The 26,054-nt window shown below is 37.4% G+C and overlaps 1 protein-coding gene across 1 annotated transcript in view; it reads right to left on the bottom strand.

Annotated features, from left to right (window-relative positions):
• The window catches only part of CFAP44 (cilia and flagella associated protein 44), a 151,355-nt gene that overhangs the window by 104,037 nt on the left and 21,264 nt on the right, over positions 1–26,054 (bottom strand). Inside the window, exons 6-15 of the mRNA XM_003261819.3 lie at positions 24,222–24,324; positions 16,790–17,006; positions 14,582–14,696; positions 11,494–11,658; positions 9,227–9,382; positions 8,882–8,929; positions 8,190–8,289; positions 7,561–7,655; positions 4,183–4,392; positions 3,418–3,528 (exon numbers count right to left, since the gene is read on the bottom strand). Of these exons, the coding sequence (XP_003261867.1) occupies positions 3,418–3,528; positions 4,183–4,392; positions 7,561–7,655; positions 8,190–8,289; positions 8,882–8,929; positions 9,227–9,382; positions 11,494–11,658; positions 14,582–14,696; positions 16,790–17,006; positions 24,222–24,324 (1,320 nt within the window). The remainder of the gene's footprint in view (positions 1–3,417; positions 3,529–4,182; positions 4,393–7,560; positions 7,656–8,189; positions 8,290–8,881; positions 8,930–9,226; positions 9,383–11,493; positions 11,659–14,581; positions 14,697–16,789; positions 17,007–24,221; positions 24,325–26,054) is intronic.

The following is a 26,054-nucleotide window of genomic DNA, read 5'->3' as shown; positions in this document are numbered from 1 at the left end:
TCACATGGTCTCACTTACTTGTGAGCTAACAATTAAAACAACCGAACTGATAGGGATGGAGAGTAGAATGATGGTTACCAGCGGCTGAAAAGGGTGGTGGGTGTGGCAGGGGGTGGGGTGCAAATTGGGGATGGTATATGAGTAAGAAAAAATACATAGAATGAATAAGATATAGTATTTATTAGCACAACAGGGAGATTATAGTCAATAATAATTTATTGCACATGTTAAAATAACTAAAAGAGTACAATTGGATTGTTTGTAACACAAAGGATAAATGCTTGAGGTGATGGATATCCCATTTACCCTGATATGATTATTATGCATTATATGCCTTATCAAAATATCTCATATACCCCATAAATATATACATCTACCATGTACCCACAAAAATTAATAATAATAATAATAAAGACCAGAATAACTCTCAAGATTCTGGCTTCAGTGACAGGGAAAATGGAAGCCCAAGAATAATACTGGAGGAAGAACATGTCTTAGAGAAACTATAATGAACTCCATTTAGATACCTCAAAATTGTCTTCACAAAAATAAAAGATCACCAAGTTCTGTCAATTCTCTTTTCTAAATATCTCTTGTCTACACAGTCTTTCATGCTCTAGTCACATCACAGCTGCCCAATAGATCCACCTGCCCCTGACCTGGCTCCCTTGTATCTTCTCCACACTGCTGCCAAAGTGAACATGGTAGTAACCATGGCAGACAGAATGGCTCTGTGTGTACATGGGACCCTTACCGGAACCACCCAAAGCCATCAGGCAGAAGCTTAATACATTATGCTCAGATATGAGGTCTGATATTTCAGCTGGTAAGGGCTAAGACCTATTGCAATTTGGACAATTAAAGTCTGCAGCAGGTCAGTTACATACAGTAATTTACTTTTTACTTTAGTAATTTGCAAATGATATTAGAAATACAAGTGCTAGCAAGCAGCACTGCCAAAAATGACTTTTAAATTATGCTGTTTTGGTCTTGTATGTTACAGGATGTTTGTCCCCTCCAAATCTCATGTTGAAATTTGATCTCTAATGTTAGACATGGGGCCTAATGGGAGGTGTTTGGGTCTTGCAGGTGGATGCCTCATGAATAGATTGATGCTTTCCCTGGGTGGGGAAGGGGGTGGGTTCTTGTTCAATTCATTCCCAGGAGAGCTGGTTATTAAAAAGAGCCTGGCACCTCCCAACTCCCTCTTTTGTTTGTTTGTTTGTGATAGGGTCTCACTCTGACACCCAGGCTGGATGGAGCGCAGTGACGCGATCTTGGCACACTGTAGCCTCAAGAAATCCTCCCACCTCAACCTCCCAAGTAGCTGGGACTAGAGGCATGCATCACCACACCTGGCTAATTTTTGTATTTTTTGTAGACACAGGGTTTCACTATGTTGCCCAGGCTTGTCTCAACTCCTGCACTCAAGTGATCCACTTGCCTTGGCCTCCCAAAGTGCTGGGATTACAGGTGTGAGCCACCGCACGTGGTCTCCCCACTCTCCTTCTTGCTTCCTCTCTTACCACATGATCTCTATACAGGCTAGCTCCTTTTCACCTTCTGACATGACTACAAGCCCGTGAGGGCCTCGCCAGAAGAAGATGCTGGCACCATGCTTCTTGTATAGCCTGCAAAGCCATGAGCCAAATTGCCCAGCCTCAAGTATTCCTTTATAGCCACACAAATAAACTAATAATTACTTTTAATTTTTTTAAACTTATTTCGAAATAAGTATAGATTTACAGGAAGTTGAAAAGATAGTACAGAGAGGTATCACATACCCTTCACTCAGTTTCTACCACTGTTCACATCTTATGCAACTATACAAAACCACCCAGGACATGGACATTAGTATAGAATGTGTGTACAGCTCTACATCATTTTTTCATATGTGTAGATTTATGTGAGCATCATGACAATTAAGACACAAAACTATACCATCACCACAAAGGTCTCCTTCAAGCTACTTCTTTAATGTCACACCTAGTCCCCTTACACTCACCACCCCAAACCCTGGCAAATGTTGATCTTTTTAACTTTGTATCTAAGGAAGTGAATGAAGGATGCATGTAATATTGTATGTTGTGATATAAACATTCATGCTTTCTCACAGAGCTTCCTTTGCAGCTACCAATCCCTTCACCTGAACCATCTGTACCTATCTCATATTCATTTGGTCATATCCTACCAATTTCTCAAAATCAAGGTACAATAATACAAAATAATAACTTAATTTTAACTTCTTCCTTTCTTGATAGTTCCCTGCTCTAAATTCACAGCACACATTCTCTATACTGGGGTGTCCAATCTTTTCGCTTCCCTGGGCCACACTGGAAAAAGAAGAATTGTCTTGGCCCACACACAAAATACACTAACACTAACAACAGCTGATGAGCTAAAAAAAAATTGCGAAATATCTCATAAAGTTTTAAGAAGGTTTATGAATTTGTGTTACACCTCATTCAAAGCCCACATGCATGCAGCCCACAGGCTACAGGATGGACAAGCTTGGTCTATACCATTGATATTTTAGTCACCAATTCCTTTGTGAAACCTTATTTTTCAATGATAAGTTATATTTAACTTTTTAAATGTATATTTTTTTCTCCTTGAGAGACTATTTTGTACTGCTTATTTAATCTACCACAGTACCTAGAAAAGATAGAAACAATGAGTATTTGTTGACTAATTTCAAAAAGCATTTTGTAGATAATACTAATATATTTTATGGCCCTTTGTTTAGAAAAGCTTAAAGTGGATCACCAATGTTACTCCAATAATCCTGATGGCACTTCTATGCAATTCATCAGTATTATCTTGGCACCTGGCACAGCACTTGGTTTAGACAGTCAATCAATATTTAGATGACTGAATTATCATATGCTCACATTTAGTAAAACTGGAGACATTAAAAGAGATTAGTAATCAATACTGAATTACCAATTGCTAAGAAAGAAGAAATAAAAGGATAGAAAAGAAAATAGATGCGGATAGAGGGCAGAGGAGAAGTAAAGAGATAAAGATGAGGAAAAGTACATTCAGACCTTAGAATTCAGCTTCTGATTGTCAGAGAGACTGACTGACCCAGGTGAAAGCATTTTGACATGCCGTGCCTGTGGCCAAAAGTCCCATTGGAGCAAAGCCTGATATAACCCTGGGTTTTGAGAGAGGATCGTGGTCAACTAATAAGACCATGGAAGAGAAAGGAGGCAATGAGGAGAGAGTAAGGCTCCTGAGCCATGCTCTAGGCCAACCCCAGCAGCAGCCACCTGAGCTTTCTGTTGCTGCATCCCTGACCCTCACTGCAGGAACCAGGAGTGGGCTAAAAATTCCACCTGCTATTCTCTATCTACAAGATAGTTTCACTATGTAGTAATTGAGGTTTAAGCAGGAAGACAAATAATAATGACTTACATGAGACATAGGAGACCACATTAACTGACACACAGGTCCAGGAGTATTAATATAACCAATTGGCTTATAATCCCTTTCCACTTCAAAGAAGAAAACAGTTTGATCTTTACTCTAAGGAAAAAGAGACACACCGACAAAATGAATATTACTATGAAATCTAGTCTATAGATCACAAAAAAGCATTTAATAGCATACGCTCTCTCTATCTACAATGGTCATATATCCCAGATTATTCTAGGAGAATTCTTATTTCTAAAACTTGCTCCATTTTCCCCGTTAGAACATTTGGAAAACCATGTGTTTCAGTATGTGGTTCTGAAAATATGATCACCATACTTTCAGAAATTCACACAAAAAATTATACCACACATATGCTCACCTATTAGTGCATAAAGAATTTACACAGTTATTCTCTTCATTTATGGCAATTCTATACAAGAACATACCTATGCTGAATAAAATACTGATTATAAATAATACAACTAGCATGGTCCCCAGTTGAAATTTTCAATTCACCTAAAATAAGCATTAGAATTCAATTTGTAAGAATTTTTAAGTGTTATTCACATGCTCCACCTCTCTTCTGATTAAAAAGAGGGTTATTCACAGATTACACTGAAAGAATATGACTACAAAGAAAGCAAAATATGAATATATTGATAGAAAATGAATTTCAGTAAATTAGACATGATGAAGTAGGAGGACTTATAAGGCAATGTTAACTATAAAATTTCAACAAGAAAAGAAAGGAAATGTACGGCTTACCCCTGTGGCTAGAATTTCCCCATCACGTTCATAAGCTAAAGCAGTGACGCAAGCAGTATGGGGTTTGAAAACCTGTTTCAACTGAACATCAGCATCCAAAATTTTCTTCCGTCCTGCAAAAATTGTGAGCCCTTTTGGATCATAAAGTTCAAGAATTCGAACAACTCCATCTTCAAATCCTACAATAATTTGTGCTCCAGTGAAGTTTACCTTGGAAAAAATTAAAGATAAGGGACCTGAAACTAGTTAATTGAGAAAGTTGTACTATATAACAGATATTTTATTTAGACTCAGGTAATTTAATATTGGCTGCCCATTGGCAATTCTTTATACCACTTTCTGGTAACCTCTGCCCATTCTAGCATAGTTCCTTATAACCAATGACCACAGGAAGGATAAACGTTAATTCAAACACTGAATGAACAAACAACAGAGTGTCTGCCTACCACATGCTAAGCACCTATCATCAGCAACTCAGTGGTGAATATAAACAGACTCAGTGCTTGGTTTCACAGAGTTTTGGTCTAGTGAAAGGTGCAGACATTAATCACATAAATGAGTGTGAAATTATGAACTGAAATAAGTGCTAAAAGAAAGAAACGTATTCTCTGAGAGCATATAACAAAGAAGGCTGACCTCGACTTATGGCTTCCCTAAGAAAGAGATGGTGGAGCTGATAACAAAAGGATGCTCAGGAATTAGCTAGGTACAGGAAGGTGGGACAAGCACTCCTAAGAGAGAATTTAACTTGTGCAGAAGTCCTGTGGCAGGAAATAACAGAACTCAAGAAAAAGTTATAGTCTGACTAGAGTAAGAGAACAATGTTTCCCCAGGAGGCTGGAGAGGAAGACAGGCAGGCAGCAGATCACAAAATGGCTTCCATATCACAATAAGAAAAGTCTTCATCCCAGAGCAGTGGAAAGCCATCAAAGTGTTTTTAGTTGGGTTCCAGGGGGAAGTGGTAGTGGCATGGTCAGATTTGCTATTTTTAAAATGACATCCTAGCTGCAGTGTGGAAAATAGATATGAGGTGGTTTGGATAGGATGCTGGGAGAACTTTTGAAAGACCTTTTAAGATGGCTTCTACACTTCAGGAGAACTACTGGTCTGAGGTAATGTAGTGAAGATGAGGGATATGGACATATTTTAGGAAGAGGTGTAATGGCCCTACTTGGTATGATTGGATATGGAGAATGAAGCAGAGGGAGGAGTCAAGGATGACTGATAATGGCACTTACTGTGACAGAAAACACTGGAAGGGAGCCAGGTGTGTGTGTGGTTTGTAGTTGCTATTGTTGATTTAGAGAGAGAGATGATTGGGGATGTGCAGAAGATCATGGACTTAGTCTTGGAAACATTGAGTTTGAGGTCCCCTTGAGATTTTAAAATAAAGATATCATAGTCTGCAGCTTAGAGGAAAAGTCCCAGCTAGACATGTAAACCTACCAATGTCGGAATGTACCAAATCTACTGTCTTGGAAGATCCTGGGCATCCTGTAGAGCTCAGTGACCATCAGTTATGAGAATTTGCGGAATAAAAAAGCTGTATACCATTCAACTTCAGTTGAATGTTGTTTATCCAATAAAAATTTACTAAGTGTCTAAATGTACCAGTAACTATAGAGGCACTGGAGATGCAAAGAAGAATAAGGCATGGTTGTCACCATGAAAAACAGTCTAGTGGGAAGACAATAAAGCACATAATCTTAGTATGCTGTGATAAATGCTGTAAGAGATATACACACAAGCACTAAGGGGAAAAAAATCACAGAGGAAGGAGGCCCTAACTCTACTTGAAGATAGATTCATGGAGGGCTATGCAGAGTTGATGTCTGACCTGAGCTAAGTCATAAAGACTGATGCGTAGCCTTCCAGAAAGGTAAGGGGGTATGGAGAAGGGACATTTTAATTGTAGCTTAAAATCCATATGATCATTACTCGAATATAAGCCTAAAAAAGGAAACATGCTGTGAACATTACACGACCATCTGAATAAACAATTCAATTACCTGGATTGTAGTTTTAAGACTTCAGTTAGGAGTGTAACTAGATTAGGATAGTGAGTAAGCTAGGTCTGCCAATCCAAATGCTCTGTCATTTCTACTTACTCTAGCCTCATCATGAAGATGGCTCTGTTCCCTGGACTAAGTTCTCTTTCTGATCTTGATCCCATCATGGAATTCCCCCTAATTCCAGTTATATCCACATTTACTTTTAGCCTGGAATATTTTCTCTTTAATTTCAACCCAAAATAGTAAAGATTAAATATTTCCCCAAATACTTCCATGGCATTTTAAAAATATGGCTGCAAATCTTTGATGGGCCTCCCATGGAGAGATGGGGTTTAAGTTCCCTCCTCTTGATTCTGTGTGGGGCTTGTGACTATGTGACTGCTTCACCCAATCAAGTATGGTAGAAGTGATATTTTGACTTCTGGGGAATGGGCCATAAAAGGCCATCAGCTTCTGCCTTTACTGTTGGAACACTAGATCTTGGAGCCCTGAGCTACCATGTAAAAAGTATGTGACTGTCCTGAGGCTGCCATGTTCTGATGAAACCTAAGCCACATGGAGAGGGTATTAGGTATAAACACTCCTGTTGGCAGTCCCAGCTTAGCCTAGCCTTCAAGTCATCCAACCCAGGTGACAGCCTTGTGATCAAGAAGCCTTTGGATTATTCCAGGCCCAGCCATTCATGTCTTCCCAGCTGAGTTCCCAGACACTCTGAAGCAGAGACAATCCATCCCTGCTGTCACCCGAATCCCAACACAAAGACTACATGAGCAAAATAAAATGATTATTTTATGCCATTACATTTTGAGATAGTTTATTATACAGCAATTGATAAATGGAACAACTCCCTATCTCAGCATGATTTTTTTCTATAGTTCTTATAATTATCTAACATAACATTTACTTAACTTACTTATTTTGACTACTATCTGTCTCTGCCTCCCTCCCACTAAAGCATAAGGTCCATGAGGGGCAAGTATTTTTTGTCTTTTTATTCACTGCTATATTCCCAGAATCTAAAACAAGGCCTGGCACATTGTTGGCACTCTGTAAATATTAATAGAATGAATGAAATCAGAGTCAGATGGATCGAGGCTAGATACACAAAGTTCTGTTGGGAAATTGCTTTGCAACATGAAACTGTTACAAATCTACAGGTGGCAAAAAATTTCACTAAAAACAAGACCAAACCCATAACAACAATCATGGTAAAGATTTCTATTACATTCTGACTAAATAAGCTAACTTAAAACTTTTATTATTCCTTAAAATTTTGAGTCAGCAAATATCTATATTTCCAGGAAATAGCATTGATATACCATATTTACCAATAGATTCTGGTAGTTCATTATAACAACAAACTTACCATTCGGGGTACCCAAACAAGGGCAGTACCTCCTTGTTTGAATTTCATCTGGGCCAAAGGAATTTTGCTAGCAAAATCATAGATTCGAACAGAGCCTATGGAAAGACAGTTTTAAAAGAAATACATAATTTTTTTAAGTCTTGGCTCACTTTTTACATGTTGAATATTATAACAAGAAATTTCTTAACTAAATCAGTCAATAACTTTCTTTTGTAAAAAATTTCATGTACAACCTCAAACAGGTAATTCATAAACATGAATAATAAAGAAGAAAACAGATGATTGACTGCTGGGTCAATTTCACCTTGCATAGTCCATATAGATTTGCCATAAGTTAAGAAGGAAGAAAGGAGACGGAAAGAATAGAAAAAACACAAACGTGGACAATATCAAAACGAGCAGCATTTTCACGAGCAATTTACAGATTTTGTCCTTCTTTTAATCTCTCACAATAACCATGGCTGCTGCGTTTTGTGCCCTCTCCTCTCCACAACTCACCTCGCTTGCATTCAAGAGGCTGCCCTTTTGGGAAAATCCCCAAATGCTCTTAAGTCAAACACACATAAAAATTTTACTGCAAATAAAACAAAACAAGGCCAGACATATTTTAATTAAGAGTTCCTACTTACAATCCAAGCCAGTTGTGGCCATGAGATAAGTGAGAGGAGAAACAGCTACGGCTTCAATAGCTCCAGAATGGAAGGAGAAGAGGCATTCTGGGTCCTGGGTCTGAGAATAGATAGACAGCTTACTAGATCTCAAAGACAGGGTAACAAAGAATTAAGATCAAGTTTAAAAAAATGCAAAGATAAAAATATAACACATGTGTGATTTTATTTGGATAGAAATAAGAAAAAGCCTAAAAAGTTAGAAAGAACACTGGTTCAGAATTAGGAAAACCAGATAGAGTCCTGGGCTTTGCCCTTAATGGCTGTGTGATTTTTGTGCAAGTCACCTCAAATGCCAGTTTCAATTTCTTCATCTGTAAAATGAAATGATAACAGCTGCTTGCCTACTAAATAGTGTAGTGATGAGGATCACATGAGATAAAATAAATGAAAATTCCATATATTTATAAAAACTATAAAGCACTATATAATGTTAGGTATTGACACTGTCACTTTTCTGGTAAATTATGCTATGAGATAGATTCTTTTTTATGTAAAATCATAACGAAAGAGAGAATTCTCAAGAGTAGCACATGTTGGGCAAGTTTTTTGAGGACCATGATCAAATATGGAGAAAGATAAAGAATACTTTAAAGACAAATAACAAAAGTTTTTACTATGAAAGGGGAAAATAAGAATAATAGGCAACTTACAATATTTGAAAAACTAAGGTCAAGCTTCCATATGGCTCCACTGGCATCCTAAAAAAAAATTACATAGTATTTTGTTTTATCATTTTAAACTCATCAAATTTTTTAAATGTTCTTCCTATGATTTATTAAAGTAAGGACAAGCAATAATATCAAAAGCTCACATATATTTTAAAGTATAATAGAAATTTAATAAAAACAACTTCTATATTTTAGACTAAAGCCACACAATAAGCAATCTCATAACACTTAACAGTTAAATGGACTTGTAGCCAAATCAATCATACTACGATTTTAATTTTTGGTCCATGTAATGTTAAAGAGCCAAGAGAGAAGAATGCAACACACCTGAGCCAACCAAAAGTTATTTCCAGTTTCATTCATTTTTATCATAGAGAAGAGATTCACATTCTTGTCTACTTGAAGTTCATTAATAGGCTCAATCTCCAACAATCCAGTCTCATCTATTATATCAGCAGTGTCTATTGTCTCAAAATCCCATATCTTGTAAAATGAAAAGAAAATACTTTAATCGATCAGTAGTTTCTGAACATTTATTTTCTAAGACAGAAAAACCCTGATTTTTTTTTCAAAAGTCATTTCTTTTTCTTTCATGAAAAGTAACAATGAACAGGTGTGATAAGAACACCAGCCAAAACCTGACCCCTGAAATTTTACTCTGAACTGAGGTATGATAAGTTATTATAGTTTCCTTTATGTTTATAAAGATTAGTGAGAAAGTACAGCCTTGCATAAGAATTCTAATTTATCCAAAACAAATTTTATTTCAAGGTTTCTATTAGGTCTTTTTTTACATAAAGTGGCCATAGGAGTATATGGTTCAGTTGTTCAGCAAGACATTATAATGAACCCTGTTTTCTACATACCAGCAGGCCCCTGGAAGGGGGAAATACACCTTCTTGCTTAGTGACTCAAGCACTATCTCATTAGAAGCAAAGAATATAGATGTAGATAAAGTCTCCATTAGAAAATGTTTCTCTTCCTGAATATTAATATTTCACACTTTACTATCTCATTGGGAAAATCTGGCATTTCCCCAAGTGCATACCACCAAACATGTCTCATAGTAAGTGAGACAGTAAATGTTACTATCTGACAGTGAGACAGTTAAGTGTAGATTGTCCATTGGGAGAGGAGTCCAGAATACTACAGGAAGAGTGAGGGAGCACAGTTTTACCTCACGGTGGCAGGGAGGCTCAGCAGGACCTCCCCTGTGAGGGGCCAAAGCTCATTCTGGACAGTTCTGGCGACATACCCTGCCATGTGATCCTAGACTGAGTAACTGAGACTTTGAGAAAGGAACTCTGGGAAGACTGTCCCATAGATTAGCCTGGTTGGGGGAAGAGGGAAATATCTGAGGGTCAGGGTTAGGGTTAAGGATCAAACTAGGATCAGACTAACCCCTGGGAGTTGGGCTAGGTTTTTTCTAAAGGGTAAGAGGTAGAGATTTACTGTGTGAAGGACTGAAAAGACACGGACAGACTCTGAAAAGAGAAGCAAGCTTAGGAATTACTGGTGTCCATGAAGGGATCCTCTGTGAAATACTTAACTTCTTTTCTCCTGAGGTTCTCTCCCACTTGGTATTTAGACATTTTGGGGTAACGTATATCTTGGAAAGATAGCAAATATATCATATGACAAAATAAAGGACACAAAAGATTCTCAGAGCAATGTGTGAAATCTAACAAGATTAAATTTAATATTGTAAATGTAAAAACATACACTGGGGCTCAAAAAGCCAGTGGTAAGAGGACCCACTGTGGGAGATATGGGTTAAACAATATTAAACACAGTAAGCTCAATCGGTGGCAACAGAGTGACCAGACTCTTAAAAAAGAAAAAAAAGAATCTTACTTTTGATAACATTTCTTAAAGAATGTCAATAGAACACTACCACTTTCTTATGAAAGGCCCCACTGAAAATATCTACCAAGAGGACTACAAGGCAAATCACAAGGCTACAGGTTGACCAGCCACAGCAGGATACTCATTAACAGAAAGTGCTACACAGAGTGGGTGGAAGAAGTGTGACAATAGCAATCAAGGGGACTTAGATGCTGGAACTTAGATGTTCCAGCTAAGCCCAGGCTTTGGGCAAGAGAGTATCCCCAAGAGAAAGCAAGTGAGTTCCCTAGCATAAGGAGCAAGAAGAATGTAGTATCCATAGGCAAACTCCATCAGTTCACCTCTGGGTATATTTCTAAGTGGTAACCTCAGTAAAAAATAACTAACAAATGTTCAGCTTCTTTGTTCCTACAAAATGGCCCATTCACACGGAGCCTTTTGGAAGGATATGTGGGTCTACTGTTCATCTTGTGCTAACATGAGTTTTCATCTTCTGAAGCTATTATTTCAACAGAATCAAAATAACAAGAGGCCCTCTCAAAAAGTTTCAGTGGTAAAATGCAGTAAATTAATTTTGACAAGAATGCAAATATTTACCACAAGAGAAGCAATATTTAAAGTGAGTTGGCCTTGGGAGTAAATGACTGCTGATCTCCTTCACAAAATAACCTTTATGAGAAATAAAACCCTTTGGGTGAGCTACAAGTCTTAAACATGGGTGCTACCGTCCAAGTATCAAGAAAACTTACCCTAACATATCCATCTGACCCAACAGTGATAACTTCACCCTCATACAGCATTATCTGGTTAATGGGACCATTGTGACATGACTTGCTTGTTCCTCGACAGAGCTCCACTTTGATCAGACCATCTTCCCAAAGCAGCATGTTGCCCCATTCTGACCCTGAGAGCACCTGACAGGTATGTGGAAAAAAGAAATGTGCATTAAAACAGGTAAGTGTATGTATTTATGCCTCAAATAGTAGGTGAAAATTATTTTTAAGGTTATTTTTATTGATTATAAAATTTTTAAATGGAAAAATAAAAAAATACAGAAATGAAGACCTCTACCCCAGACACAACTACTAATAACACTTTGATGTATTTCCTTCCAGCAATATGATCAGTTTTACATCTTTTTGATTAGGCTGTATGTTGTTGGTAATTGTTCATGTATGTATACAATAGACTTCTTGGTACATCTCTTAGGACAAAAGACAGGAGTGGAATTAGATGAGAGTCTACTTTTTAAAAGTAATACTATCAAATTTTAGATATTAGATAACTTGTAAGGCCAGTACTGAATTAAGTAGATTATAGCATAATAGTATCCAATTTCAAACAAGGATAATCATCTAAAACTTTTCTCAAATTAATCTGTCTAATCTGGCATTTTCCCAAGTGCATGCCACCAAGTATTAGTTGTTAAGATATTTAACAAGTGTCACAAATAAAGTAATATTTATTGAGTACTGACTCTGTGCCAAGCACTGGTTCAGTACTTTATATATGTTAAGTTATTTAATGCAAAAAACCATATGAACTAGGTACATTTATCAGGGATACCATGTACCCTTGTGCATGTTGGGTACCTCATTCTCCTAAAACAAACAGCTTTTTCTGACTCCCACAAAGGAACCATATGGGCCAATGACAGCCCTGACTATTATTATCCCCATTTTACAGAGGAGAACATTGAAGCACAAAACAGTTGAGTAACTTGCCCAAAACTACCCAGTCAGCATTCTAATCCAAGCAAGGTAGCTCAAAACCTCCTATTCTAACTGCACAGCCTCAGAAGGCAGTTGCTAGGATAAACAAAGTCAAACAACTTTATTTTCTCTAGGACCCCTGGGAACTTTTAATAGAGATGTATTTGCTGGGAATCACCAAGAGGAATTTTTAGATACAAAGGAATTTGACTTAAAAAGTCTTATTTTTATGGAGCTTCTGTACAGACTGATGTTCCATAAAAATGCACTTTGGGAAACTCTATTCTAATTTTTGCCTGCATGCTCTAGAGGTCTACATTTCCATTTCCCCCTTATCTAGAGAAACTGATGCTTTTATTCAGTCTTTTATCTCTTGGATCTACCTATTTTTTAACAACCCTACCGACTTTGCTGATTCTGTTCTTAAGCCTCAGCCATTTTATGGTAGTCTTTAGACTTATTTTCTTCTGTCCAGTGATGAAAGCCAGCAGTGATGACAAAAACCTATAAGGCATTCCTTTCTGAAATGTGACTAATATCTAGCTTCCCTTTTCCATTTGTTCTGAGAAGTCTAGGCCCTTGATCATCTCTTTTTAGATGACAGCAACAGCTTCTGTTCTAGCTCATTTCCTTGACTCCAGATTTCCCTTCTAATCAACCTGGTATTTTATGGCCAAATTTGTTTATTACTTCTTTCATTTGCAAGTCTACTCTTCCCATGTAGAGTAGTTCTGCCTACCTATTAAACTCCTTGTACACTAGGACCCAGTCATACTTCTCAACTGAAATTCTCCACTTTTTGCCAACATAAATGGTTTATTCCAATCTGCCTTCTAAAAATTTGATATTTATTTCTAATGCTAAACATTTCCTTTAGTTGCTCTATCATTTAAAATGGCTTATTTCTTCCCTATATCTATACAAATTCTACCAACACTTTAAAAAATGTATCTCATACCAGGTTTTTAACAAGGATTCTATTGATCTTTATCTTAGCTTAATTCTTACAGTATTGAGAATTGGAAGCTGGGATGATTTAAGATCATCTCATGGATTTAGATATATAGTTTCGCCAGCATCCAAGGCTTTTTACTTCCTCCTATATACCATGCTTTTGAATTGAGAATATTCAGTCGGGTAGATGACTAGACCACTTGGTTCCTTAGAGTAATATTTGTATGCTGGCATTTACTTACAACTGAGATTATCACAAATAATAATGCATAACTCATTCTAATAGGAAGCTATGTAAAATATTGATAGAGAACTAATCCTAATTAACTATTGTTTCAGGCAATATGCCTATAAATTTTATAAGAGGAAGAAAGGAAAGAAACTAACAATATTAAATAATAAATTAACGGATTACAGTTGCAGTGTTGCAGATGCCTCTATAAAGTGGTTTGCTCTTTCTGAGTAATAATCTGACAATAAAAATAAATGCCACATGGTTGTATATAACCTTTGATCCAATAAGTCTTCTTGGATCATGATAGCAAGACAAAATGGGGAAAAACAAGTATATAAATACTGCAACTCTGTGACATAATTGAAAGTAACAAATATTTGGGAGGCCGAGGTGGGCGGATCACGAGGTCAGGAGATCAAGACCCTCCTGGCTAACACGGTGAAACCGCGTCTCTACTAAAAATACAAAAAATTAGCCAGGCATGGTGGGGGGCGCCTGTAGTCCCAGCTACTCGGGAGGCTGAGGCAGGAGAATGGTGTGAACCCGGGAGGCAGAGCTTGCAGTGAGTGGAGATCGTGCCACTGCACTCCAGCCTGGGCAACAGAGCGAGACCCTGTCTCAAAAAAAAAAAAAAAAGTAACAAATATGTCATTATGTTAAAATATGAAAATGCTCACATACTTCATATGTGTGTACAATATTTAGTAAAAAGAAAATAGAAAATGGTAGGTAAATATGGATTATGACAATTTCAGGGAAATATTTTAATTACAATTGATAATTGAAGAAGTAAAATTAAATGTTCATTACATTTACAATGATAATATCTGCTACTGGCTGAGCTTGTTAGAATGTAAGATATTTTCACATACGTGTGCTTTCATATATGTACTTGAAAACACAATTTTAATATTGTAGAATAGTAGCTGTACTCACTTTCCCATCTGGGAGCTCCATGTAGCCTTCTATATCAGTAGTGGTTGTTTTGCCAAATCGACCTAGTGATCCCTGCAGCTTGAGACCTGTGAATGTAAATGCCATTTCCCAGAACCTACAAACAAGAAAGACACTGAATGTACCTCAAAGATATTTTATTGATTTTTATTTCAATATGACCCAAACATTTACATATTTCATAGTTGCCTATATTATTTCATTCCTTCATTCATTTACCTGATTAAGATTTATTAAGTATCTACTACCTGTCTGGCAAGGTTCTAGGCAATGTGAATTCTGCAATGATCAAAATAGGCGAAAAATAAAATTTCCTGTTTTTGTGCATCTTATATTTTAGGGCTGTGCTACCTAATGCAGTAGCCTCCAGCTATGTGTGACTATTTAAATTTAGATTTAAAGTAATTAACATTAAATAAAATCAACATTTTAGTGTTTCAGTCACACTAGCCAATTTCAAGTGCTCAGTAACTACATGTGGCTGGCAGCTATTGTATTAGACAGCATAGAACATTCCCAGTCTGTCAGAAAGTTCTATTAGACAGTATTGTTTTAGAAGACATAAAAGTTTTCCAAAGAATTCTAATTTACTAGCTGTGTGACTTTGAGCACTTTTCTAGACCACCCTATGCCTTCATTTTCTCAGGTATAAAATGAGAAAATTAGTAACATCTACCTCATAGAATTGTTGAAAAATTCTTAGAACAGTGCCTAGCATATGAAAGCAGTCAATAAATGTTATTACTGACATTTTCTTATTAATAGTCTAAACAAATGCACAGGATGATGAAGACCACGTAGAAAAAGAAGACCTATCCAAGTAGATATAAAATAGATAATGGAGAGTATCAACAAGTCAATCACACAAAGCCAAAAGCCTAGATAGCCAACATCCTCTCCAAAGGAATCGTAGGTCCCCTGATGATATGCTTCCATATACTCTGGGTTCCTTCATAGCACTTCACACATGAAATTAACTGTTCAATGTCTGCCTTTTCCCCAAAGATATGGGGCATAGAAAATACAGATTTTACTAAATAATCAGAAAATATGAGAAATTGGAAACTTTTCGCATATAGCTAGCAGAAGGTTATTTGAGAATTCCCCCAAAGATTACAATTAAAAATCTGCTCAATTAGTCTATATTTCTAATAAATGAATAACAAAAAGACCAGATTTAAATTGAGACAAGAGGAATTCAGGATGGATAAAAATGTCTTTCTCTTAAAGAGACACTGATAATCAAGTTATGGGAAACTCTGGGGTGGTAGAAGATCGTTACACAAATGCATGAGACAAAATGGAAGAAAGAGAGAGAAAGACAAGATCATTCCATCCTGGAAATAGACGAGGGTATGATATAATGAAAAGAGCATGGAGTTTGGAGCAAGACCTAAGATCAAGAGTAGGTTCTGCCACTGTTTCGTATCGAGTGTTCCTTGTCAGGAATGATACTGTGATAATTCTTGTTTTACGGATGAAGACTGAGTTGCTACAAACAAGAAATTCAGTAGTGGATGTGAAAGCTCAATACGAATTTGGAAATACCATCCCAGTGTTAGTTATTAAGACACTACACAAACTCTTTTAGGAGGTGGAGCCTACAAGAAGGCAGCAGGCTATATTTAAAAATCCTTATTTAGCTGGGCACAGTGGCTTATGCCTGTAATCCCAGCACTTTGGGAGGCTGAGGCGGGTGGATCACATGAGGTCGGGAGTTCGAGACCAGCCTGACCAACATGGAGAAACCCAACTCTACTAAAAATACAAAATTAGCCAAGCGTGGTGGTGGGCGCCTATAGTCCCAGCTACTCAGGAGGCTGAGGCAGGAGAATCACTTGAACCCAGGAGGTGGAGGTTGCAGTGAGCTGAGATCATGCCATTGCACTCCAGCATGGGCAACAAAAGAGAAACTCCATTTCAAAAAAAAAAAAAAAAAGCCCTTATTTTATCTATGCTGTTTGCAGAAATAAAAAAGCCCTTATTTTATCTATGCTCTTTGCAGAAATAAAATCCCACATATCTAATTAGAAAAGGTGCATTACTAGTTAGCTTTTAAAATAACATATTTTTAAATAATTCTAATGTTAACCAAAACAGCAAAAAAAAAAAATGTCTCCAGCTCTTAGATCCTCTTAGAAAAATACTCCTGTGATACCTACTGGCACCTCTGTTGGTTACCCAACCTACTTGATGTGACCTGATCCCGATGTAGTAAGCTGCTCTTCATTATCAGGATTGAAAGTAACCTTAAAAACTTCCTGAGAAAAAGCTTTTGTCCTCAGTATGGGTTGTTCTTCTTTCCAGTTCCAGATAGTCAGTGTGTAGTCAGGGTTGCTACCAACAGAGGCCAGCAAGGTACCGCTGTAGTTAAAGTCCACATAAGCATATCCCTTCTCAGTCCCATCTGGAAGGATAAATGGAAGCCTAATAAATAAGGACACATTTATTTCATTTTCAAAAACATATTGTAAAAAAAAGAGAGGGAGTCAGCCCATGGTGATGTAAGAATGCCAAGAATACCCTAAAGGAACAATTCCAAAAACATTCACCATCTTTGGCTTTAGAATGAATTACGTGATATGAAGGGGGAGGGTAAAGAAGTCTTAATCATATATTGCATGAGAAAAACACTTTGAGAACATATTCCATTTCATGACTTGGGGAGAAACACAAACGCATATTAGATAGCAGTGTCAGAAACATTAAAACCAGAGTGACTCCATCTGGAATAGGAGCTGGGTAAAATGAGGCTGAGACCTACTGGGCTGCATTCCCAGGAGGATGGGCATTCTAACTCACAAGATGAGATAGGTGGTTGGCACAAGATACAGGTCAAAAGACCCAACTGATATAAACAGGATGTGGTAAATTCGCTGGCCAAAACCCACCAGAATCAAGATGGTGATGAAAGTGACCTCTGGTCGTCCTCACTACTCATTATATGCAATTATAATGCATTAGTATGTTAAGGACACTCCCATCAGCACCATGACAGTTTATAAATACCATGGCCACATCAGAAAGTTACCTTATATGGCCTAAAAAGGGAGGAACCCTAAGTTCCAAGAATTGCCCACCCCTTTCCTGTCCGGAACCTCATGAATAATCCACTCCTTGTTTAGCATATAATCAAGAATAACTATGAGTATTCTTAGCCAAGCAGCCCAAGCCACTGCTCTGCCTATGGAGTAGCCATTCTTTTATTCCTTTACTTTCTTAATAAACTTGTTTTCTTCTTTTTTTAATTATACTTTAAGTTCTAGGGTACATGTGCACAACATGCAGGTTTGTTACATATGTATACATATGCCATGTCGGTGTGCTGCACCCATTAACTCGTCATTTAGCATTAGGTATATCTCCTAATGCTATCCCTCCCCCCCTCCCCACCCCACGACAGGCCCCAGTGTGTGATGTTCCCCTTCCTGTGTCCAAGTGTTCTCATTGTTCAATTCCCACTTATGAGTGAGAACATGCGGTGTTTGGTTTTTTGTCCTTGCAATAGCTTGCTCAGAATGATGGTTTCCAGCTTCACCCATGTCCCTACAAAGGACATGAACTCATCATTTTTTATGGCTGCATAGTATTCCATGGTATATATGTGCCACATTTTCTTAATCCAGTCTATCATTGATGGACATTTGGGTTGGTTCCAGGTCTTTGCTATTGTGAATAGTGCCACAATGAACATACATGTGCATGTGTCTTTATAGCAGCATGATTTATAATCCTTTGGGTATATACCCAGTAATGGGATGGCTGGGTCAAATGGTATTTCTAGTTCTAGATCCCTGAGGAATCACCACACTTTCACAGTGGTTGAACTAGTTTATAGTCCCACCAACAGTGTAAAAGTGTTCCTACTTCTCCACATCCTCTCCAGCACCTGTTGTTTCCTGACTTTTCAATGATCGCCATTCTAACTGGTGTGAGATGGTATCTCATTGTGGTTTTGATTTGCATTTCTCTGATAGCCAGTAATGATGAGCATTTTTTCATGTGTCTGTTGGCTGCATAAATGTCTTCTTTTGAGAAGTGTCTGTTCATATCCTTCACCCACTTTTTGATGGGGTTATTTGTTTTTTTCTTGTAAATTTGTTTAAGTTCTTTGTAGATTCTGGATATTAGCCCTTTGTCAGATGAGTAGATTGCAAAAATTTTCTCCCATTCTGTAAGTTGCCTGCTCACTCTGATGGTAGTTTCTTTTGCTGTGCAGAAGCTCTTTAGTTTAATTAGATCCCAATTGTCAATTTTGGCTTTTGTTGCAATTGCTTTTGGTGTTTTAGACATGAAGTCCTTGCCCATGTCTATGTCCTGAATGGTGTTGCCTAGGTTCTCTTCTAGGGTTTTTATGGTTTTAGGTCTAACATTTAAGTCTTTAATCCATCTTGAATTAATTTTTGTATAAGGTGTAGGGAAGGGATCCAGTTTCAGCTTTCTACATATGGCTAGCCAGTTTTCCCAGCACCATTTATTAAATAGGGAATCCTTTCCCCATTTCTTGTTTTTGTCAAGTTTGTCAAAGATCAGATGGTTGTAGATGTGTGGTATTATTTCGGAGGGCTCTGTTCTGCTCCATTGGTCTATATGTCTGTTTTAGTACCAGTACCATGCTGTTTTGGTTACTGTAGCCTTGTAGTATAGTTTGAAGTCAGGTAGTGTGATGCCTCCAGCTTTGTTCTTTTGGCTTAGGATTGTCTTGGCAATGTGGGCTTTTTGGTTCCATATGAACTTTAAAGTAGTTTTTTCCAATTCTGTGAAGAAAGTCATTGGTAGCTTCATGGAGATGGCATTGAATCTATAAATTACCTTGGGCAGTATGGCCATGTCCATATTGATTCTTCCTACCCAAGAGCATGGAATGTTCTTCCATTTGTTTGTGTTCTCTTTTATTTCATTGAGCAGTGGTTTGTAGTTCTCCTTGAAGAGGTCCTTCACATCCCTTGTAAGTTGGATTCCTAGGTATTTTATTTTCTTTCTAGCAATTGTGAATGGGAGTTCACTCATGATTTGGCTCTCTGTTTGTCTGTTATTGGTGTATAAGAATGCTTGTGATTTTTGCACACTGATTTTGTATCCTGAGACTTTGCTGAAGTTGCTTATCAGCTTAAGCTATTTATGAAAAACCCACAGCCAATATCATATTGAATGGGCAAAAACTGGAAGCATTCCCTTTGAAAACTGGCACAAGACAGGGATGCCCCCTCTCACCACTCCTATTCAACACAGTGTTGGAAATTCTGGCCAGGGCAATCAGGCAAGAGAAAGAAATAAAAGGTATTCAATTAGGAACAGAGGAAGTCAAATTGTCCCTGTTTGCAGATGACATGATTGTATATTTAGAAAACGCCGTCGTCTCAGCTTAATAAACTTGTTTTCATTTTACTCTATGGATTCACCTCAAATTCTTTCTTGTGCAAGGTCTAAGAACCCTCTCTTGGGGTCTGGATCGGGACCCCTTTCCCATAACAATTCCATTAAATGTATCTCTTTTCTTTTATTTCTTCTAAAAAAAAAAAAAAGATACATGTGCAGAACGTGCAAGTTTGTTACATAGGTATACGTGTCCCATGGTGGTTTGCTGCACCTATTGACCTGTCCTCTAAGTTCCTTCCCCTCACCCTCACCCCACAACAGGCCCTGGTATGTGTTGTTCCCCTCTCTGTGTCCATGTGTTCTCAATCTTCAACTCCCATTTATGAGTGAGAATACACAGCATTTGGTTTTCTGTTCCTGTGTTAGTTTGCTGAGGATGATGGCTTCCAGCTTCATCCATGTCCCTGCAAAGGACATGATCTCATTCCTTTTTATGGCTGTATAGTATTCCATGATGTATACGTACCACATTTTCTTCATCCAGTCTATCATTGATGGGCACTTGGGTTGGTTCCACGTCTTTGCTATTGTAAATAGTGTTGTAATAAACATACGTGTGCATGTCTCTTTACAGCAGAATGATTTATATTCCTTTTGGTATATACCCAGTAATGGCATTGCCAGGTCAAATGGCATTTCTGGTTCTAGATCCTTGAGGAATTGCTACACGGTCTTCAACAATGGTTGAATTAATTTACATTCCCACCAAAAGTGTAAAAGCATTCCTATTTCCCCAGAGCGTTGCCAGCATCTATTGTTTCCTGACTTTTTAATAATTGCCATTCTGACTGGCATGAGATGGTATCTCATTGTAGTTTTGATTTGCATTTATCTGATGATCAGTGATGTTGAGCTTTTTTTCACATGCTTGTTGGCTGCATAAATGTATTCTTTTGAGAAGTATCTGTTCATATCCTTTGCTCACTTTTTGATGGAATTGTTTTTTTCTTGTAAACATGTTTAAGTTCCTTGTAAATTCTGGATATTAGACCTTTGTCAGATGGGTAGATTGCAAAAATTTTCTCCCTCTCTGTAGGTTGCCTGTTCATTCTAATGATAGTTTATTTTGCTGTGCAGAAGCTTTTTAGTTTAATTAACTCCCTTTTGTCAATTTTGGCTTTTGTTGCAATTGCTTTTGGCTCTTTTGTCATGAAGTCTTTGCCCATGCCTATGTCCTGAATGGTATTGCCTAGGTTTTCTTCTAGGGCTTTTATGGTTTTGGGTTTTACGTTTAAGTCTTTAATCCATCTTGAGTTAATTTTTGTATAAGGTGTAAGGAAGAGGTCCAGTTTCAGTTTCCTGCATATGACTAGCCAGTTTTCCCAACACCATTTACTGAATAGAAAATCCTTTCCCCGTTGCTTGTTTTTGTCAGGTTTGCCAAAGATCAGATGTGTGGTGTTATTTCTGAGGTCTCTGTTCTGCTCCATTTGTCTATATGTCTGTTTTGGTACCAGTACCATGCTGCTTTGGTTACTGTAGCCTTGTAGTATAGTTTGAAGTCAGGTAGTGTGATGCCTCCAGCTTTGTTCTTTTTGCTTAGGACTGTCTTGACTATATGGGGTCTTCTTTGATTCCACATGAAACTTAAAATCACTTTTTCTAATTCTGTGAAGAATGCTAATGGTAGTTTGATGGGAATAGCATTGAATCTATAAATTACTTTGGGCAGTATGGCCATTTTCACGATATTGATTCTTCCTATCCATGAGCATGGGATGTTTTTCCATTTGTTTGTGTCCTCCTTACTTCCTTGAGCAGTGGTTTGTAGTTCTCCTTGAAAAGGTCCTTCACATCCCTTGTTAGCTGTATTCCTAGGTATTTTATTCTCTTTGTAGTGATTGTGAATGGAAGTTCATTCATGATTTGGCTCTCTGCTTGCCTATTGTTGATGTATAGGAATGCTTGTGATTTTTGCACATGGATTTTGTATCCTGAGACTTTGCTGAAGTTGCCTCTCAGTTCAAGAAGTTTTGAGGATGAGATGATGGGGCTTTCTAAATATAAAGTCATGTCATCTGCAAACAGTGACAACTTGACTTCCTCTCTTCCTATTTGAATATGCTTTATTTCTTTCTCTTGCCTGATTGTCCTGGCCAGAACTTCCAATACTATGTTGAATAGGAATGGTGAGAGAGGGCATCTTTGTCTTGTATGAGTTTTCAAAGAGAATGCTTCCAGCTTTTGCCCATTCAATATGATATTGGCTGTGGGTTTGTCATAAATAGCACTTATCATTTTAAGATATGTTCCATCAATACCTAGTTTATTGAGAGTTTTTAAAATGAAGGGATGTTAAATTTTGTTGAAGGCCTTTTCTGAATCTATTGAGATAATCGTGTGGTTTTTGTCTTTGGTTCTGTTTATGTGATGGATTACGTTTTTTGATCCGTGTATGTTGAAGCAGCCTTGCATACCAGGGATGAAGGCGGCGTGATCATGATGGATAAGTTTTTCAATGTGCTGCTGGATTCGGTTTGCCAGTATTTTATTGAAGATTTTTGCATCAATGTTCATCACGGATATTGGCCTGAGGTTTTCTTTTTTTTGTTATGTCTCTTGCCGGTTTTGGTATCAGGATGATGCTGGCTTCGTAAAATGAGTTAGGAAGGAGTCTCTCCTTTTCAAATGTCTGGAATAGTTTCAGAAGGAATGGTACCAGCTCCTCATTGTATTTCTAGTAGAATTCTGCTGTGAATCTATCTGGTCCTGGAGTTTTTTTTGGTTGGTAGGCTATTAATTACTGCCTCAATTTCAGAGCATGTTATTGGTCTATTCAGGGATTCAACTTCTTTCTGGTTTAGTCTTGGTAGGGTGTATGCATCTAGGAATTTATCCATTTCTTCCAGATTTTCTAGTTTATTTGCATAGAGGTATCTATGGTATTCTCTGATGGTAGTCTGTATTTCTGTGGGGTCAGTGGTGATATCCCGTTTACTACTTTTTATTGCATCTATTTGATTCTTCTCTCCCTTCTTCCTTATTAGTCTAGCTAGTGGTGTACCTATGTTGTTAATTTTTTCAAAAAAACAGCTCCTGGATTCATTGATTTTTTTGGAGGGTTTTTCTGTCTCTATCTCCTTCTATTCTTCTCTGATCTTAGTTATTTCTTGTCTTCTGCTAGCTTTTGGATTCATTTGCTCTTGCCTCTCTAGTTCATTTAATTGTGATGTTAGGGTGTCAATTAGAGATCTTTCTGGCTTTTTGATGTGGGCATTTAGTGCTATAAAGTTCCCTCTTAACACTGCTTTAGCTGTGTCCTAGAGATTCTGGTATATCATCTCTTTGTTCTCATTGGTTTCAAAGAACTTCTTGATTTCTGCCTTAATTTCATTATTTACACAGGAGTCATTCAGGAGCAGGTTGTTCAATTTCCATGAAATTGTGTGGTTTTTAGTGAGTTTCTTAATCCTGAGTTCTAATTTGATTGCACTGTGGTCTGAGAGACTGTTTGTTATGATTTCAATTCTTATGCATTTGCTGAGGAGTGTTTTACTTCCAATTATGTGGTCGATTTTAGAATAAGTATCATGTAGCACTGAGAAGAATGTATATGCTGTAGATTTGGAGTAGAGAGCTCTGTAGAGGTCTACTAGGTCCACTTGATCCAGAGCCGAGTTCAAGTCCTGAAAATCCTTGTTAATTTTCTGTCTCATTGATTTAATACTGACAGTGGGGTGTTAAATTCTCCCACTATTATTGTGTGGGGGTCTAAGTCTCTTAGTAGGTCTCTAAGAACTTGTTTTATGAATCTGGGTGCTCTGTACTGGGTGTATATATATTCAGAATAGTTAGCTCTTCTTGAATTGTTCCCGTTACCATTATGTAATGCCTTTGTCTTTTTTGATTTGTGTTAGTTTAAAATCTGTTTTGTCAGAGACTAAGATTGCAACCCTTGGTGTTTTTCTTTTTTTTTCCTTTCCATTTACTTGGTAAGTTTTCCTCCATTCCTTTGTTTTGAGCCTGTGTGTGTCTTTGCAGGTAAGATGGGTCTCCTGAATTACAGCACACCAATGGGTCTCGACTCCTTATCCAATTTGCCAGTCTGTGTCTTTTAATTGGGGCATTTAGCTCATTCACATTTAAGGTTAGTATTGTTGTGTGTGAATTTGAATAAATCTCTTTTCTATCTTCCACTAGTTCTGTTTCTCTGGAGAACCTTGACTTATGACATAATGTCACACCTTCTTCAGAATGTTGTTATCCTTGAACATGAAATATTTAAATGTGCTTCTGGACTCACCTCGAAGGATCCTGTATGGTCTCAGAGAAGGATATTCATAGATGATAATATCTGGAAAACTTCCTTTTTCAGCTACTGTGAAATAAGTTTTATGTGGATGAACCTACAAAAGATAAAATTTCACCAAAATATTAAAAGAAAGATTTTTGTATAAATAGTCTGATTAATGCAGTATTTAGTATCCATTATTTTATAATTTGTTTATTAGGCTTTACTCTAATAGAAAATTCAAAAATGGGCATCAGATATTTAATGATGGATACAATTGAAACTGAAAACTAGAAGAATACACAGTTTAAATTTTACTTTAAGACAGCCATTTCTAACTCTACAATTTCTTTAATTGCCATTGGAAGAGCTAGAACAATGGTTCTCTATCTTCAACGTGCATCAGAATCCACTAAAGAGCTTATTAAAATACAGATTGCAAGCCCTAACCCCCAGAGTTTCTGACTTAATAGGTCAGGCTGGGACTCAAGAATGTGTATTTACATGTCTAATAAGGTAATTTCTAACTACGTGATTTACATTCTAACAAGGTGATTTACATTTCTAACAAGGTGATGTTGATGCAGCTAGTTTGGAGACCTTGCTTTGAGAATCACTGAGATGAATTGTCTACCCTACATATAAATCAACCTAAATTTTATATAGAAAAATTCATGGAATGTATGGGATTCTTGTTTCCAGACCAGGTTACATCACAATTTTTAAAATTTCACTGTGGAAAAAGTTACAAACGAATGTAAACTTACTAGAAGTGAGAAAGATATAGTACTTCCAAGCCAGACACAGAGGAAAATACAGTAAGTATGCCCTGGATAAACTATTTGTGTCAGTATTTTCAAAGATAGCCATATAAGTTGGATAAAATAGTATGTTCATTTCTGTTATTTTTGTCTATTGGTAAGCCAAATGTGTAGGAAGGGTAAATGGCCAGCCAAAAAATGAAAATAAAAATAAGTTGTTATAAGGATAAGCTATTTAAAACACATATCATGCTTATAAAATTCTGTTTTCAGATATTATTTCACATCTCCTGATTATATATAAGACAAAGAGCCTGGTTCTCAGACATAGATTGTTAATCCTGGTACCCAAGATAACATTATTTCCTTTAAATTTTATAGCAACCTTGTGAGCTTGGATACCATTATTATCTCCATCTTATTGATGAGTAAACTGAGGCACAGAGTTTAAGTAACTTTCCTGCAGTCACACAGTCTACAATGTGTTAAGTGTAAGAGATTGGATTCAAGCTAAGTATCAGAGTCAGGAAGCAAACGGGCCTAAGAAATAGCAGATCTCAAGGAAGTAGGGGACATGGATTAAGACCATATCTATCTAGATTCCCATTTGTAAAGAAATATGGTGTAGAACATGTGGTCAAAGAAATTTGGATGAAGATTCAGGCAAATCCTTTACCCTTCTAGGTCTTGTCTACAGTAAATTAAAAAGTTTCTGCCTCTCATATTGGAAATTGCTGTGGGGTTGAGTTTGGGAGTTTTATTTATTTATTTATTTATTGAGACACAGTCTTACTCTGTCACCCAGGCTGGAGTGCAGTGGCACGATCTCTGCTGTCTGCAACCTCCGCCTCCCAGGCTCAAGCAATTCTCGTGCCTCAGCCTCCCGAGTAGCTGGGATTATAAGTGTGTGCCACCACACCTGCTAATTTTTGTATTTTTTGTAGTTAAGGGGTTTTACCATGTTGGCCAGGCTTGTCTTGAACTCCTGGCCTCAAGTAATCCACCCACCTCAGCCTCTCAAAGTGCTGTGATTACAGGTAGGAGCCACTGTGCCAAGCCAGGAGTTTTATTTTTGGTGAAGACC

This window comes from Nomascus leucogenys, chromosome 21 (assembly GCF_006542625.1).
Source record: "Nomascus leucogenys isolate Asia chromosome 21, Asia_NLE_v1, whole genome shotgun sequence".
NCBI classification, from domain to species: Eukaryota; Metazoa; Chordata; class Mammalia; order Primates; family Hylobatidae; genus Nomascus; species Nomascus leucogenys.
This window is presented reverse-complemented; position numbering and strand designations above follow the sequence as displayed.